General features: G+C 43.0%; 1 protein-coding gene across 1 annotated transcript; it reads right to left on the bottom strand.

Annotated features, from left to right (window-relative positions):
• Positions 1 to 2,063: 2,063 nt before the first annotated feature.
• LOC118819140 (hydroxylysine kinase-like) lies at positions 2,064 to 16,089 on the bottom strand. The gene is made up of 5 exons (XM_036586804.1): positions 16,029 to 16,089; positions 13,987 to 14,292; positions 9,496 to 9,638; positions 3,358 to 3,538; positions 2,064 to 2,783 (listed from the first exon to the last, which is right to left on the bottom strand). The coding sequence occupies exons 2-5, from the start codon at positions 14,288 to 14,290 to the stop codon at positions 2,359 to 2,361; spliced, it is 1,053 nt and encodes a 350-aa protein (XP_036442697.1). The 5' UTR covers positions 14,291 to 14,292; positions 16,029 to 16,089; the 3' UTR covers positions 2,064 to 2,358.
• Between the last annotated feature and the right edge of the window lie 2,238 nt (positions 16,090 to 18,327).

Here is an 18,327-nt window from a genome sequence, read left to right as displayed (position 1 = left end):
AGATGGAATGGAAAGGGCGACTCTACAGATTCAGGAAGTGTTTGAACTGGATTTCTGAGCTGGATCATCTCAAAAATACAGAAACAGAGAATTTGACGTGTGGGAGATTTTGTGGATCCCAGAGGATTTCAAATCTGTTGGTAATCTGACCTTCAGTTTGGAGTATATTGGTCTCTCCCCATTCAGAGAGAGAGGAATCTGGTCTTGTATGGCTGGATATAACAGCATATTGTGACATAATGATCATATTGCCCAGCTCTACCTGGAGCTGCCGTACTGCTGCTCTGAATAATGTTCTTTTATGTCTTTGTTGGATGTTTGAGTGCAAAAAGTCAGAAAATGGTACATAGTAAAGTGGTAAATACCTCTCAAAAGCGGCATAACACAGCCATCACTCAGGAAGAGCTTGTTAAATAGTTGATTAGTTAGTTAATTGGATCAGGTGTGTTGGGAGCTGGAGGAAGCCTAAAATGTGCAGAGCAGTAGAACCAGAACTGAGAACCACTAATATTACTTATATTAAATATTGAATAATTAATGTGAGATGGTTGAAGATTTTTCTCTTTAGTTTGACACTGGAGTCAGTCTATTACAGATTACTGAACAACACTGCATGGCTTAAGGCACAAAGCTCTTTACTCGCCAGCTTGTTATTCTATTTTTCCATTCCACCTTAAATGGTGCAGCAGTTACAAGCTGGTGATTAAGGAGGTAAATTCACTAGTATAAAGTTTATAAAGGTTATGAAGTTTTGGCACTGAAAAGTCATCCTCATCTCACCTTCTGATTTCACATCTGCATGAAATATTCAAGCATCAAAAACCATCACAGATCAGTCATTTCGATCGGCCGTTCATCAAACTGACCGGTCTGTTCAAACAGCTCCATCACACTCAACACTGAAACTCTCCACCTCATATAATCCTGATTAACATTAATGCTATTCCCTTTGCAGATATGATTAGTGTCACTTTCTTATTAACCCGTAAGATGAGTGCAGACTGGAGCGGAAGACACTTAGAAAATGAACAAACTGATTCATTTCTTTACGACGGAGGATGGCTTCTCATGGAAGCCCTTATCATTCCCTTATCATGGAAACTTTAATGAGAGTCTGATGGAGTAAAAAGGATTTTTAAAGATACCGTTCACTCCTGAGGACATACGTCTATATATGAAAACCAGGCTGCAAAAACAGCCCATTGGGAATTCACTGTTTTTGTGATGTCACAAAACTCACGCTGAATTTATAAGGTGTGTTTCAGCCCAGATTGCTTTTTGAATGAGAGATAATACAGAGCAGCCAATGGGCGGGACTAAACTGCTGTAGGCTGAACGGTGGAGCTAAACTGCTGTAGCTGAATGGTGGGGCTAAACTGCTGTAGGCTGAACGGTGGGGCTAAACTGCTGTAGGCTGAACGGTGGAGCTAAACTGCTGTAGGCTGAACGGTGGGGCTAAACTGCTGTAGACTGAACGGTGGGGCTAAACTGCTGTAGACTGAACGGTGGGGCTAAACTGCTGTAGACTGAACGGTGGGGCTAAACTGCTGTAGACTGAACGGTGGGGCTAAACTGCTGTAGACTGAACGGTGGGGCTAAACTGCTGTAGGCTGAACGGTGGGGCTAAACTGCTGTAGGCTGAATGGGTGGAGCTAAACTGCTGTGGCTGAACGGTGGAGCTAAACTGCTGTAGCTGAACGGTGGAGGTAAACTCCTGTAGCTGAACGGTGGAGGTAAACTGCTGTAGCTGAACGGTGGAGCTAAACTGCTGTAGCTGAACGGTGGAGCTAAACTGCTGTAGCTGAATGGGTGGGGCTAAACTGCTGTAGCTGAATGGGTGGGGCTAAACTGCTGTAGCTGAATGGGTGGGGCTAAACTGCTGTAGCTGAATGGGTGGGGCTAAACTGCTGTAGCTGAATGGTGGAGCTAAACTGCTGTAGCTGAATGGTGGAGCTAAACTGCTGTAGCTGAACGGTGGAGCTAAACTGCTGTAGCTGAACGGTGGAGCTAAACTGCTGTAGCTGAATGGTGGAGCTAAACTGCTGTAGCTGAATGGGCGGGGCTAAACTGCTGCAGGCTGAATGCGTTGGGTTAAACTGCTATAGGCTGAATGGGTGGGGCTAAACTGTGCTGTAGGCTGAATGGACAGGGCTAAACTGCTCTACACTAAATAGGTGGACCTAAACTGCTACAGCCTGTCCACAATAGAATGGTCCACAATACTGTCCCTTTAAGGCATTTTAACACTGAATAGTGTGAAGACTTGGTTAACATTAATTCTGAACTCAGATTAAAAGTCTCCTCCGGTTCTTTTAGTTATTATCCCTCTGTGTTTGTTCTATGGCTGTTCTGTAAGAACTATGCAGCGCCGTTGAACCAGATCTTTTCCACCTCGTCTCTGCCCGTCTCCCAGAGCAGCTGCAGCAGCCTGGCGCCAGGCCTCGCCGTGATCATCAGGTACTCCTCGTTTTCGGGCTGCTGGAGAACAGTGTAGCGAGCCAGAACCAGAGACTGACAGAAGCGGCTCAGAACCAGCAGGTACAGCACATCTCTCTCCTCCGGGTTCAGGGGGATTACGCTCTCCCAGCCCGCCAACACCGCTGCCCCCACCGCTAACGGCCTGGGCCTCTCGATCATCATGTACATGATGGTGATGGCCAGCTCGAACACAAAATAGCCACTGCTCATATCTCCAAAGTCCAGAATGCCACTGATCCTGTAGCTGGACGGACCATCAGCTTCAACCAGAACATTTTGTTCGTTAAAGTCTCCGTGGATAATACCTGCAGGACGAGGGAGAGACTCGTTAAAGCGATAGTTCAGTGAAAAATATAATTAGTGCAAATGTAGTCGATCAGCCAAGATGCGTTTGGTGTCTGAATCTGAGCTACAAGGCTAATGTAGCTAACCATAGAAGCTCACACCCCACCAATTAGCGCAGTGCTAACTGCATGCCTTTCCTCAAAGACACTAATGAAGCTGGCTTTGTAATCTTTTTATTTGAATTTTCCATTTCTGCCTTAAATGGTGCAGCCGTTACATTCTGGCGCCTGAAGTGATGAATAGAAAGAAAAGCATCCTCAAAGCGTGTGGAGTCGTTCAGTATCTCTAATACCGTTGATTATGTGGTTTCTGACACTGTATTACTCACTGTTCTCTATAAACACGGACTAAAGTACATTAGCACAGATAATCACTGTAGCAAAAATCTTCAAACCTGAATTTCATCCATAACGACCGACTACATTTGCAGTGAGTGTATTAATCAGATCTTTCTCCAAATTTTTTCTGTAACAAATCACTTGTTCAGGCAGTTAATATATATATTAACAATTAACAATATTATACCATTCTTACATTTGCGGAAGGAGTTGAGCTTTGGCACTACATGGTTTTTGAACTGTTCAATAACCTTCTTCACCACCTCCTGCATCGGATCTCCATCCAGCACAGGCAGGAACTGCTCCAACAGAGGAACACTCGCTAAACTCCAGATGAAGTTCTCCCTCTGAAGAACACTCAGGTGTGGATGCTCCATCTGCATAAAGGTCACGCAACGAACAACAAATCAAGAAAGACTAAAAAGATGCAAAAAAATCCACAAACTTATTTTAAAATCTGCATGATTAAATGGTTAATATGTAATTAGAGTGGTTCAGAGTGGTTTGGTGTGAAACGCTCTGTTCTAGAGAAACTTACTGAGTCAGAACTGTTCACAGTGGTGGTGATAGGAACCAGACGTCCACCTCTAAAAGCTCCCTCACAGAAAGTTCCTACATGAAATGGTTATGAATTCACTGCCTGATGACTGAGACACTGTTTTATGATAGTTTAGAGAACTTAAACTCCATTCATGGTGGAGGGATACATGCAGGGCGCTGTGAGGCAAAATAGTCCCCAAAGAAAACTTATTATTTCAGATTTTCCACTATTTTCCATCATCAACATTCCATATAAACTCAGAAGACTCGTGTAGGTTCACTGGTGGTTCTGGATAGTAAATAAAATGTCTATATCTGTGTTGTAGTCATGGCGACCCCTGGTTCCTATCACCACCACTGTAAAGACATCTGAACCATTTCACACCAAACCACTCTGAACCACTCTGATTATACCTCACACACTGAGTTATGGGGGAATTTTGTACAATTGGTGGAATTCCCCTTTAAAATTCCCCCTTATCTCAAATGTGGTCAATCAGCCGAGACACACTAAGTATCTGAAGTTTGCTTCTTTAGTTTTAGCACTGGAGCTACGAGGCTAATGTAGCTACCAAATAAAGGAAACTCATACCCCAACAGTTAGCAACTGCACAGTAGCATTTATATAAAACAGCAGTCTGCATACACTAAATTAAATATATAAATCATATTGGAGCTACATTATCACCAGAGTCGCCTCTAGCTGAGTGTGTCTTAGCTAGCCTTAGCTACCCAGCTGGCATTTCAACGTTTATTCACGGTTGAATCAACGTCACAGATCATGGTTGAAACAACGTTGTATTATGTTTCGATTTTGAAAGATGAATCAACGTTGATATCGCGACGTTGTTTCAACGTCTTACCTTTCAACGTTGAGGCTCCCAGATAGCAAAAATCAGTGGGCCCACATCCCGGCTGAATACTGCATACCGATTGTGGCATGCGCCCGCCCCCCGGGCCCCGACGATGACGGCCGCGAGAGTCGGGACTCGCTCCTTCCCCTGGTGCCTCTCGTTACCGGCACCGTCGTCGTCTTCCTCCTGCCGCCGTCACTCGCGCCACTCCGCAGAGCTCGGGCTTTTCGCTCCGCCCCCTCCACACATTTGCGGCTCTCTTCCTGCCGCCCTGGCCGAGGTTCGTCGCCGCTGGGTGTTCGGGCCCCGCCTTCCTGCCGACTCTCGCGGCCGTCATCGTCGGGGCCCGGGGGGCGGGCGCATGCCACATACCCCCACCACCCAACTCAGGCCGGGAACCGGACTGAGCCATCGCACCCCCCCGGGGGAAGACCCAGCACAGGGCGGGAGGGTGGGAGAACCCGGGGCCTCCGCGACTTCTCCGGCGGCAGGCGGGGCCTCCGCGTCACCGCCCCCAGCTGGCGGCTCAGCCGCCCGGGTCGAAGGTGAGGTGTAGTGGCGCGGCCTCGCTGCGTAACAGGGGGCGGGGCCCAGGCGGCGGAGCTCAGGCGGCGGAGCTCGGGACTCGCTCCTTCCCCTGGTGCCTCTCGTTACTGGCACCGTCGTCGTCTTCCTCCTCCCGCCGTCACTCGCGCCCCTCTGACGAGCTCGGGCTTTTCGCTCCGCCCCCTCCACACTCGCGGCTCTCTTCCTGCCGCCCTGGCCGAGGTTCGTCGCCGGGGGGGCGGGCGCATGCCACACCGATCTTATACCTCGTTTGCCGAGACTTTGGTTTGTATCTCCGCCCAATTCTGGCCTAAATGCTCGGCTCACATCCGGATACGTTGTGCTATTAACACTCCCAGCTAGCAAAATATACTCAATTTACTTCCATACAGTTTCTGCACAAACCTAAATCTCTATAACTACATGTACCATAGCATAACAGAATCCAGACAACAATAAAAAGAAAACCATCTGACCCAATAGCCAATGAACACAGTGAAGCACAGGCGAACACAGCTGAACAATCAATAGTTTGTCACAGTTTTAATATGCATCATCATCTATGAAGTTAGTACACACTGTATCATGACTTGTAAAGTAACACATCCTTAAAGCTCACCTGTTTTCACCTGTAAGCATGCATGAATTTCAATGACAACACTAGAAATGATTTGGAAACAACTGCTTTAATTGTCTTACATAAATATACAGTACATGCCTACAACACTAACAAAATGGAAGTCAGTACATAAACAGTTAACATATACCAATAAACATGTGTTAAAGAAAAATACACACGAAACTGAAATGTGCAGCACACCACTGTGCTTTATTTTATACACACACACACACACACACACTATCATTTACAGCTACCTATTCACTCATTTTCCATTTAATCAGGTTCACCAATAGGTGAGTACTTTGTAGTTCTACAGTTACAGACTGTAGTCCATCTGTTTCTCTGCACACTTCGCTAGCCCCCTTTTACCCTGTTCTTCAGTGGTTAGGACCCCCATGGACCCTCACAGAGCAGATACTATTTGGGTGGTGGATCATTCTCAGCACTGAAGTAACACTGATGTTAGTGTGTGTTGCGCTGGTCTGAGTGGATCAGACACAGCAGTGCTGCTGGAGTTTTTAAAAACCTAAGTGTCTCCGCTAGACAGAGAATAGTCCACTAACCAAAAATGTCGAGCCAACAGCGTCCAGCGACCACTGATGAAGGACTAGAGGATGACCAACACAAACTGTGCAGCAGCAGATGAGCTATCGTCTCTGACTTTACATCTACAAGGACTAGCAGAAGTGTCTAATAGAGTGGACAGTGAGTGGACAGTGTTTAACTCCAGCAGCACTGCTGTGTCTGATTTACTCACACCAGAACACCACACACTAACACACCACCATCATGTCAGTGTTACTGCAGTGCTGAGAATGACCCACCACCCAAAAAATAAATGTCCTGGGGGGTCCTATGGGGTCTTGACCATTGAAGAACAGGGAACAAATTCCAGATGGAGGGCAGGAAGTGTAAAGCGGAAAACAACATGGAGGCAAGCCCATACTATGCTAATTTAGACTATGTTACGAGAGAAATGTTGGACAGAGGTTCCTTATGTTTTCAAAAGGAGTGTTTTTTTTCCCCCAACTGAACTGAAAGACTTCCCTGCTATTGAGGCAGCAGATATAGGCAACTTGTTTGTTCACCCATCTTGTGTTTAACTGTTAATCCTAATTTAAGTGTAAGTGGTGTTGCTTGTACCTTTTAAATATATCACCTGTGCACAGATGAACTGTGCAAAACATATTTTTTGCTGGTGTTTTTCTTGCATTTTCCCCCAATGAACAAGCTTTGGGACCTGATAAAAGAACCTTGTAGTTTCTCAGTTAGAACTAATTTAGCAACCATAAACAACGTAAACCATAGGCATTTCGAGAACCTGTGACAGGGCCTTCTATGAAAATCACTTCCTGCCCTCCAGTATGTGCCACAGCAACGCAGTGATGTAATGTAATTTGCAAACAAGCTTAAGTAAGGTGTACATAAAGCGGTCAGTGAATGTATATATAGAGCATGTGTGGAAGAGAGAGGCAGACAGAATATGAACATCTGGCCCCTACCCAATAATGTTAAATGTACTCAGCTCTTAGCAGACGTGGATGTCTCTGGTCGATTTCTTTGTCACCTGCTGCGTGACTGTTACTGTGGATTCTTCATAGCTGCATCTAAAATAAAGAAAAAAAGTCAGCAAGATCAGTAAAACCCTCACCAGATAGCACTCTGAATAACCTCCGGTCAGTGACGCAGTGATTTCTTGTACAAGCATTAAATGGTTTTATTTCACTTACCATACACAAATTAATATTCTCATAAAGTGGACGCTCAAACTTCAGTTTATACAACAGATACTGAATTTCCAAAAGGTGAACACCGACTAACGTTCATCACTTTAGATACTCGAATTCAAGCAAGTAAAACTATCGGACAGAAAGTACCCAATTTATAGCTCAGCTCAGTGAGGATAACTTATCCAGTTAGGATAATAAATTTCTACCAATTCAAAATTCCTGAATAATTCAGTCCAATGTAAACATGTAAATGATGTAAACATGTGGCTGCAGAGTCATTCAGAGTGGTTTGATATAAAATGGTTAATTGTAAATAAGTGTACTGTTTCTTTACAGTGGTGATAGGAACCAGGGGTCACCATGACAACAACACAAATATAGACACATTATTTACTATCTGAAACCACCAGTGAACCTACATGTGTTTTTGTGTAATGGTGGGAAAAATAGTCTGGGAAAAAAAAAAAGAGCTTTCTTTGGAGACTATATTGCCCTGCATGCACCCCTCCGGCATTAATGAATTAAAAGAAAAAAAACAGCAAGTTAAATTTTTAATCACAAAACTACCATAAAACAAAGGTTCAGGCATCACACAGTATATATCTAACCATTTCATATAGTAACTTTCTAAGAGAGAGTTTTCAGAGGCACTGAATTCTTCGGACATCTGGTTCCACTTTGAACATTTCCTCAATCGTAGGTTTCACTACAGCAGGGCATTTCACGCCAAACCACTGTGAATGACTGTAAACACCGCAACCATTTAATTGTGCAGAATTTTTGAAAATCAGTGGGGTTCTCCTTTAAGTTTTAACTCCGGCTCCCGTCACTCGGCGACTCTCCCTCTAAAGATTTCTGCTTCGTCTCGTCTGAGTGAAGAATCAGACCTGGTCCGGGCTGTGAAGCCTTTACCTGCTAACTAGCAAACTAACAGCCCCACACACCACAAACCCTGATTAGTTTCTGCTTATCGGACACTCCAGCACCGTCCACTCGACTTCACTCGCTCAAATCTGAGTCATTTTCCTTGAAATTCGTCGGAGTTTAGCACAAGTTAGCCGGAACCGAACCGGACTTCCAGCAGAGCTGTTAGACAGCCTGCTAACGTTAGCTAACCTTGAGCTAACTTAGACAGCAACTCAGTTTATTAGCTATACTTAGAGCATGAATTCGACAACGTCGCTCCAAATTTAAAATAATAATTAGAACAATTACCTTTTAACTGCCTTCATAAACGAGAGAAACAGTCAAAGGTGACTAGCCTAGCTATCCCACCATAGCAGACCACCGGCTAACTAGCTAACTTAGCCAGTGACGCTAATGTTTGATTTACTGTATAAAGAGTTGAACATTATCAGATTTTAGGATTAAATCTAAGTAAATGTTCGATTAAAACTGCTGGTACGTCAAATAAACCAAGTATTACTCACCAAACGCGCTTTGAAGCCTCCGAAGTTTCCAGAAGCCGCTCTGAACGCTTTTCCCGCTCAGCTGAACGTTGGTGAATCGCGCGCGTCGCTGCAGCGCAGGCGCACTCGGGCAGCCTCGAAACGGGTGTAGTCAGCCCGCCTCAGTACGGGCGCTGATTGTCAGTTTACATAGCTCTTCATGCTGTTTCAATGGGCGGCAAACAAGCTTTTCTCCGCAAACTTAATTTGCCTGTTACTATTATTGTTTCTGTTGTTTGCTATTTTTAACATATACATTTAGATTTTTTAAGTGCTCTTATGATCAAAATATAAAAAATGGCAATAAATTAACAATAATAATGATCATATTTGTAAAGCAAGATGATTAAGACATTATGTTGATTTAAAGTTGAAATTTCAACGTTGATTTATGAGTATTTTGTTAACCATTTCACAACTATTTAACATTAACGGTTGTTTCAACGTTTTTTCAACGTTGAAACAACAACCGACATTATTTCAACCACATTTCAACGTTGAAGGTCGGTCATGTGCCAGCTGGGTAAAGAAGCACACTGTGTCTCGGCTGATTTAGTTTTTGGCTGAACTATCGCTTTAATCTGTGGTTTCTACCTGCAGCAGAGCGGTGTCCATGGTGGCGGCCGTTCTTCCAGCTTCGTATAAAAGCTGCAGAGTGCAGGTCACCTTTGCTATCGTGGTGCCGGGCATGAAGGTCAGCAAACGCACCAGATATTTCTGCACCCCGAAACCACAATCTGCACAAAACACAGACAAAACACTGAACATCGTTCGTTCTACAGCTTTGTTCACCTTTCATCTCAAAGTACAGCGTTTCTGCAGCTCAGCTGGTGGAGCGCGATGCTAAACGCTAAAGTCATGAGCTCAAAGATCAGCAGATGAAGAGCACAGTCTGCGTCCGTCTCCTCTGATCAACACCAAACACAGCAGCTTTAATATGAGCTGCTTTATGTCTCCTTAAATCTGTACACGTCTCCTGTTTTCACAGCGTCCAGCCTCAGAAGCGAGCAGAGCAGCAGTTAGCTCGGGGCTAACTAAGCTTAGCTAAGGAAGTGCTGTGTCCTTTTACTGTTCTGTTTAAATTATAGTTCTAGAATAAAAACGTTTTATTTTATTAAACTATGCTGCTTTTATGTTCTGTTGTGAAAGCCTGTTAGCTAATTTCATCATTTGACTAGTACAAGCAAAGCTAATGTTAGCTAAAGGTAAGCTAACAGGCTAAACTGAATCCAGGGAGATTACTGTGAGATTAATGTAGTGAATATAATTAATCTCAGTTCTTAATCTTTCCTCATCTAAGTCATAATATTACGTTTATTAGTTTTGTTTGTACGTTATTTACTAAAATACAGCCAACAGGAATATTTTCAGATTAAAGACAATACAAAAATGTGAATTACAGTAGAGAGATTACAGATTACCGGCGGCACAAACTAAAATAAAATGTAACGTGCCTCAACACCAGGAGGTGGGGGGTTAGTTTAACACATTGACCCAACAAACTAAGACCCCCAAAGTAAACAATCAGAACTACATATAATATCAACCCATATACACCCACTACAGGACACTTTACTGAACATTCACAGATTCATCAGAAATGAGCTACAGATTACCATATAAATACAATTTATTTCTGTTATTCTCTGCTACTACACTAAAATAAAATTTTTCGCTAATGATATTTATTTTTATGCAAATATTTTATGTAATTAGGGTCAAATATCACACTATATTGAATTGTGTTTATATTGATTCATCAGACTTTTTTAGTGACTGTGACTGTTCACCCCTCAGTCTTTCACAGTCGGAGGAGGTAGAGGAGCCTAAATCCATACTCCAGTAAAATTATTGATACTTGGGTAAAATAATAACACAAGTAAAAGCATAAAAGTTTCAGGTCAGAAACTTAATTACTGAGTAACATACAGAACTGCAGTGGAGCTTCTTACTAAAACCAGCATCTCTCAGCACAGGATCTGAAGACTGCGGCTCTGTTTTTCTCTTTTTTGGATTATTTTGGTCTAAAATAAAATGCTAAAGCTCCAAAGTCAGAGCTGTGACCAATCACGATGCAGCACAGACGTCGCCACCATCATAACAAAATTAATTTAAACACAAAAAAGGAATCATTAACTAAACACCTGCAAAAAATGACTGTTAGAACCATTAGGATTAAAACCTGATGATTTTGCTTTCTAATGGGGATTGGCTTAATGGTTTCCATTAGAGACCACTAGTTTCCTTTAGGACATCTTTGGATCCCATTAGAACAGCTGTTAAACCATTAGAAACTTTAACACTGTGATATCAACCCATCAGGAAAACAGAAAACACCATTAGAGTCTACTGGACACCAGCAGGAACCAGCAGACACTTTTAATGGTTTCTATAATTTTGTTCCGCACAGAATAAATGGCAAAAAAAGTAAAATTAGATTCCTTTACTGATTCCTTTAGCCAAAAAAGCCCATATCTCAATATAAAGAAAGTAAACGCAATTAAATCAAAATCACAATATCGGCAGAAAAATTGTGATTAGATTTTCTTTTAAAATCATTCAGCGCCAGTTAGATCTGAATATGAGGAGAGAATCAGACTGTCGGACCTGCACAGGGAGAGAGTCTCAGAGACGAGGAGCAGATCTAGAGAAAGCTCGATCACCAAAGCTGTGGAGGTCTGATGGAGGAGCAGTGAGGAGCCCACTTTACTTACAGCTGTACAGAAGAGCTTTTCTGATGGGGAACTAAACCTGTTCTCCACTGCAGCGCTGCTCGATCAGAGATCACTGATGTAGCAGAGCGAGCGAACGCACTTCATTAACAATCAGATGGATTTAATGATTTAACTGTTAGGATTCATTACACTCATTTACACTGACAGATACTTCATTCTAAATAGGTACTCAGTGTGGTATCAGACTCAGTATCAGTGAGTACTAAAACATATGTACTTGTTCTTGGTCTGAAAAAGATGGTATCGATGCGTCACTATAAATAATAAACAAGAGAGGTCCAAGGATTGAATCTTGTGGAACCCCTTGAGTGGAAGCAGAGGTGAAGGACGTAAGCCCTATTTGGACGGGGTTACTCCTCCAGGGGAAGGAGGGCAGCGGCAGTTTACCTCAGGACATCTGCAACGTTTATGAGCGATTCAAACTGGATAAGAAATCTCAGTCTAAATGACAGAGATAAAGCGGCTCCTTCATGCACGCGCCACCTTTAATCCAGGAAATAGTAGAAAAGCTGTTGAAACATTTAATTAGCCATTATTTCTTTCACTCAAACCATTTACCTGTCTGTCTTAAGTGAATGCTGTGCATCATGAGCATCTCCATTAGCCTGAGTTCACAACAAACAGTCAACTTCAGCGCATAAAATCACACCAATGAAGGACGGTACTGCAGGGTAATGTCTTCAGTGCAGTGTTATCAGTCATTAGGTCATGGTGCGTGCTGTGATTGTGTCTAAACCCTACATGGTCATGTCTGTCACACCTGTCGCTTGTCTTGTATAGGCTGGGCCTAATCTTGGCATCGGTCCAGCCTAAGTGTTTCTGGTACCTACACACAAGAAATAAAGCTTCAATTCTCCAGACGAACGGCTCCCTGGTTTGTGGCGAGTCTTCACTTATTTACCTTCTTTGTGCTCTGTGACCTGACAGAGCCTGTAAACTCTCAGACTCTGTTATTAATCAGTGATGATAATAATGCTGTGAAAGTTAATGCATGAATAAAGTTTAACAGGATTAATGATTAAAGCCTTTTTTATGTTGGTAATAGTTGATTTTCATGTTCAAGGTCTGGGTTCACACAATAATGTTACTGAATTTACTGAAAGTAGAGCTGGTCAATATGACAAAATTGATCATTATTGTGAAAAATTACATCATAAAATGTCACAACACGTTTTTCTGAGCATGTTGAGATATCATCAGTACTTAAAAACACTTCCTAACTGCATGTTTGATTATGAAGAGAGCTGGATTAGTCCTGTTTAATCAGATTTCGTGCAGTGCAGTGTGTGAAATGTTGAAGTTATTGAACTCATAGTGACACATTGTGTATCGTAAAAACCTCCAAAGTATCATAATATTACATTTTGCTGTATCACGCAGCTCTAACTGAAAGTATTAAATAGACACTAATGAAGCTGATTTTGTCACACAGCTTAAACACACTGCACTGCTTTATAAACACAAACTAATCTTACTTTAAGGTCAAACTTGAGGAAATAGGACAAATGTGATTCATTCATGATTAACTGGACAGAATTATGAGACTAATAACAATTAATTATTTTAATTGATTGATAATAATCAGTCAGAAGGGGCAGATCTGAATTTAATGAAGCAGCTTTCAGTTACAGAACCTCATCATCTCAGAATGATCTACAGAAGATTTTACAGTCTCAGCAGATATTATAGATTTCAAGTTAATTACCAATGATTTATACAATATTTGTGCTTGTTATTAAAGCTTTTCTGACTGTATTTCAAAATTCCCCATAATTCAGTGTGTGCGATGTAAACCAAATGATTCAGAGTGGTTTGGTGTGAAACGGTGATAGGAACCAGGGGTCGCCATGACTACAACACAGATATAGACATTTTATTTACTATCCAGAACCACCAGTGAACCTACACGAGTCTTCTGAGTTTATATGGAATGTTGATGATGGAAAATAGTGGAAAATCTGAAATAATAAGTTTTCTTTGGGGACTATTTTGCCTCACAGTGCCCTGCATGTATCCCTCCACCATGAATGGAGTTTAAGTTCTCAAAACTATCATAAAACAGTGTCTCAGTCATCAGGCAGTGAATTCATAACCATTTACTGTAGGAACTTTCTGTGAGGGAGCTTTTAGAGGTGGACGTCTGGTTCCTATCACCACCACTGTGAACAGTTCTGACTCTAAGTTTCTCTAGAACGGAGTGTTTCACACCAAACCACTCTGAACCACTCTGAATGACTCTAATTACATCTCAACCAGTTAATTATGCAGGAAATTAGAAAAATCAGTGAAATTCCCCTTTAACTATTTACTATTTTCTACATGGATTAAGCAAATTAAAGTTCTGTCCTACCGATTTCCTCCAAACTCATCAGCTGACCGGTTACCGTGGGGACAGCAGTCTGGGCAGGAAGTCCTTTCTGCCATAAGAAGTTCATGGTGTGGGTTTGGACCTCCAGCAGAGTGGGATTCTGGCTGTCTGCAGAGTTCATGACCTTCAGCACATACTGTCCACCTTCTGAAGAGACCACATGGAAGTTCTGGTCATCGTAACTGGGCAGTGGACGGACGCTGGACGCAGTCAGGCCAAAAAGTCGTCCCGTGATGTCGGTAGCTTGGGAAACGGTGAGATTTGGCTTGGACTCTTTCACCGACATGGCTGTAGAAGAAGAAGATGATGATGAAGATGATGATGAAGAAGATGAAGATGGATTTAACTGATTTAATTCAACATTGCTTTAAAACAGAAAGCAGGTGGACTCTGGGTGGTAGAGCTGGTAGAAGCTCAGAGCTCTGGGTGTGTGTCTGCAGGAGGGACAAACCCTGAGCTGATAATCATCGCTGTCCTACAAGCTCAAAGTCCAAATTCCACCAGAAAGTCCAGCCTGTGGTAGTGATGGGTCGGTCGCGAACGATCCGGCTCTAAGAACCGGCTCTTTGAAGTGAACGACTGGAGCCGGCTAAGAACCGGCTAAGAACCGGCTCTTTGAAGTGAACGACTGGAGCCGGCTCCTGATTGTGAGCCGATCTGTTTTAAAGCGTGATTGGTCAAGATGTGTGGTGACGTCTGTGAGTCTTCACTGAGCGGGAGGCGGTAGGGGAAGGGTTACAAACACACACAGCAGAGCACACGAACAGGAGGGAAAGTCTCCCACAAAGTGCTCTCGGAAGACAAGAGAGAGCGAGAGAGCTTCGCGCTTTACATAGTCAGACAGACTACACATGAGTGACAGGAAACGTAGTCAAGTTTGGACACATTTTAATGTGATAGACAGTTCAAAGGCAGAGTGTAGATTGTGCAAAGTTAAAATTTCATATCGAGCAGGTTCCACAAACAGCCTGCACAGGCATATGCGAACTGTTCATCCATCGAGGCAATTAGAAGAGAAAAGACAGGCAAGGGAACCTGCTATTAATAAAGGTGCCAGTGTGTTTACTGCAACTGTTGCTGCTCTTACAACGTCTGCAGCATCATCCAGTACACCACCACTTCGCTAAAGGATGCTGCTTTTTCTTTTTTTTTGTTGCACATTTTAATTCATATTTTGTTGAGTGATGTTTTGTTGATGTGTTGTTTCACTGTACAAATTTACAAATAATATACACAATCAGAGATTAGACCTTTTTGTCTAATTTAGGTGGGTCTTTGATTTTTGTATTTTATAATTTATTTCTGTAGCACTCTGTTCCATGTTGAGTATATAAATAAAGCCATATAAAAAACATTTGATATAATGTATGTTTTTACATTAGTAATTCATTTTACACATAATTTGGTAATACATTAATTTAGGCGACAAAAAATCTGAGGAGCCACTTGGGAGCCGAAAGAACCGGCTCTTTTTAGTGAGCCGAGCCAAAAGAACCGGAATTCCCATCACTAGCCTGTGGGCGTTGTTTTGTTTCCCACTTTCCGGCATGCCCCGCCTGCGTTAGGATGGGCCTTCGCTATTGGCGGACTGCTTGTGAGTATTACCCGCTCGCCGATCCTAGCGAGGGCGCGAGGCTTGTGATCAAATAGCACAGGGGGCGTGGCTTGCCGCAATACAGGTGGGAAATAGCAAACCGCTACAGGCGTGAACAAGAACTTGGCTGTGCGTCCTGTGCACGACTGCAACACGATGAACGTTTAAAAACAACGTAAAATGACTTTACCGACGATAAAACGCGTTAACGTTCACTTTCACACCTGTCTGCGCTCCACAGGAGAGTAAATACCGATACAGGACTCTGTGACTTAATTATTTAATTAATTTAATTATCAAAACGCCACACAGACTCGCACACATCACACACAGCGCCTCAGCGCCTCAGCGCCGCGGGCACAGAGCGCACAGACCAGTTAGAGGCTCTTAAAGTTACATTCAGTCTGTCTGACTGCGCTAACGTACTCACCGCGGAGCTGCCTGAAAACCGCTTACTGGGCTCGTTGGCTCGTGACGTCACACGCAGGGCTGAGGTGAGTTCAAGAGGCAAAACCCTCGACAACGCATACAAATGTTTATTAATATGATTTCATAGAATTGATAAAGACTCTAAGCAGTTTTTTGGACGTGCTTCCTGATTAGCGGCTCAGTGAGGTTGGTGGTTTACAGGTTCTGGTCAAATGTGATTTTTCTGTTCCCATTAAATTAGTGATATAGTGATTCTGGGCCTCTGTGAAAAAATAGCAGTCAGGCCTCATAGATGCACATTTTTAAATCAGTTGAGTCTCTGGGCTCACAGGTGTGAAGTGAGCCGATTCTGAAGTGAAAACCGGGGACATTTACAGTTCAGCGGTCATTATATCATTACAATATCCTATGTTTTTATCTATGTAATGAAAAAGGGGGTCGCTTCCAGTTTCATGTATTTTGGCCACGGTAACTGTTGTATCGTAATAAACTATGCTGAAGGCTGATTGATAAAACTGGGTACTAACTAAGTAACTTGACCGTTTCAGAAAATCATACAGTAACTATGGTGGAGAGTGAAGCTGTTCAACTGTGGAACACTCAATAAAGACAATAGTCATCATGAATGGGAATAAATTACAATATTCCTGTAAAAAAATGTTATTTCTTGCTTCACAAGATTTGTTAAGTGACCCTTATTAGTCCCATTACGGGGACATTTCACCTCCGCATTGTAACCCATCCGTGCAGTGAAACACCACATACACACTAGTGAGCACCCTACCCAAGCGGTGCAACTGTCTACACTACACTGATATCTTGATGTGAATCACCTTAAGTTTGGTCTATATATATATATATATTTCTCCTTTTGAGATTGGTGTAAGGATATTGTAAAATTCTTTCACTATATTGGCAGACAATTGCAACATCAGCACTAAAACAGTGGACAACACCACCTTCTAAGGCACTGATTTCGGAGACAGCACAGGGAGCGAGGCGTCGAGGCAGCTGCCTTCAGTTTCACAGCCTACAGTTCACTCAAGTGCCTATCAGGTGCCACCAGTTGAGGAATCAGACCACTGGTTACTGGTAACAGAAGCTTTATATATGTTCTCTGTTCTATATTCTGTGCCCTCATTACAGCAGGCTGACCAGGAGAGATCACAACAAATCAACTCTGAGCAAACAAAGAACTTACCAGCTTTCAGTCTGTGCTCCTCTTAAGGCCCGCTGTCACTCTTCTTTATGAGTTGTGAGGAAGAATCAGGAGACGCCATGATCTGCTTAGGAAAGGGATCTTTTATTAGGACGAGCAGAAAATGAGAATTAACTGAAATGAGATCACGTCACTCCTGGCCTTACAGTTTGTCTCAGCGGTGACTCCCAACCCGGTTTAACTGAACCCCCAACATAAAAACACAGAATCTCAACTCTGGAACAACAACATAAACGACAATAACTGTCACTAAAGGGGGAACATGCCTCTCATGAACCTCATCTTCTCTTTCATGCCACACTTGTTCTCTTGGTGATGTAACTTCCTCTTATGGCTTATTCTATCACTGCTATGCTGACGACACTCAACTAATGCTCCTTCCCACCTTCTGAAACACTGACAAACTGACATCTCTACATGGACGGCAGCTCAACACCTGAAGCTCAACCCTAGCAAGACTGAGCTGCTATTCATCCCAGTAACTTCAGATCCTCAAACTCTCTGATTGTTCTGTCTGTAGAGACAAAAAGTCTTGGTGTGGTTCTGGATGGCCAGTTATCATTCTCGGCTCATATCGCGAACCTAACTCGGTCATGCAGGTTTCTCCTGTACAACATCCGGAGGATCTGACCCTTCCTCACTCGAGAGGCCACCCAGGTGCTCATTCAGTCTCTTGTCATCTCAAGACTTGACTACTGCAACTCGCTCTTGGCTGGTCTTCCTATGTGTCACTCCACTGCTGCGCTCCCTTCACTGCTTCCTGCAGCTGCACCAGATTTAAAACGCTGATGCCTACAATGCCAAAAACGGACCAGCCCCTCCCTACCTGATGGCAATGGTCAAAACTCCAACTGTCCCTCGAGCCTTTTGAGCTTCGAGTACAGCTCAGCTCGACCTGCCATCCTTCAAGGCGCGTCTTCAAACACAGACTGAAGACCGTCTCTTTATACCGCACTTAAGTGAGCTCTGAGTTAAGTACTTATTGAAATGTACTGCACTGCTCTGTGTTTAACTCTGTTCTTTTTCTCTCTGTATCAACTTGGACTTTTGTTTCTAGCAGTGTCTGAGCTCAGGACTGGCT

This window comes from Colossoma macropomum, unplaced genomic scaffold (assembly GCF_904425465.1).
Source record: "Colossoma macropomum unplaced genomic scaffold, Colossoma_macropomum, whole genome shotgun sequence".
NCBI lineage: Eukaryota > Metazoa > Chordata > Actinopteri > Characiformes > Serrasalmidae > Colossoma > Colossoma macropomum.
The sequence above is the reverse complement of the archived record's forward strand: the minus strand, read 5'-3'. Positions and strand labels throughout refer to the sequence as shown.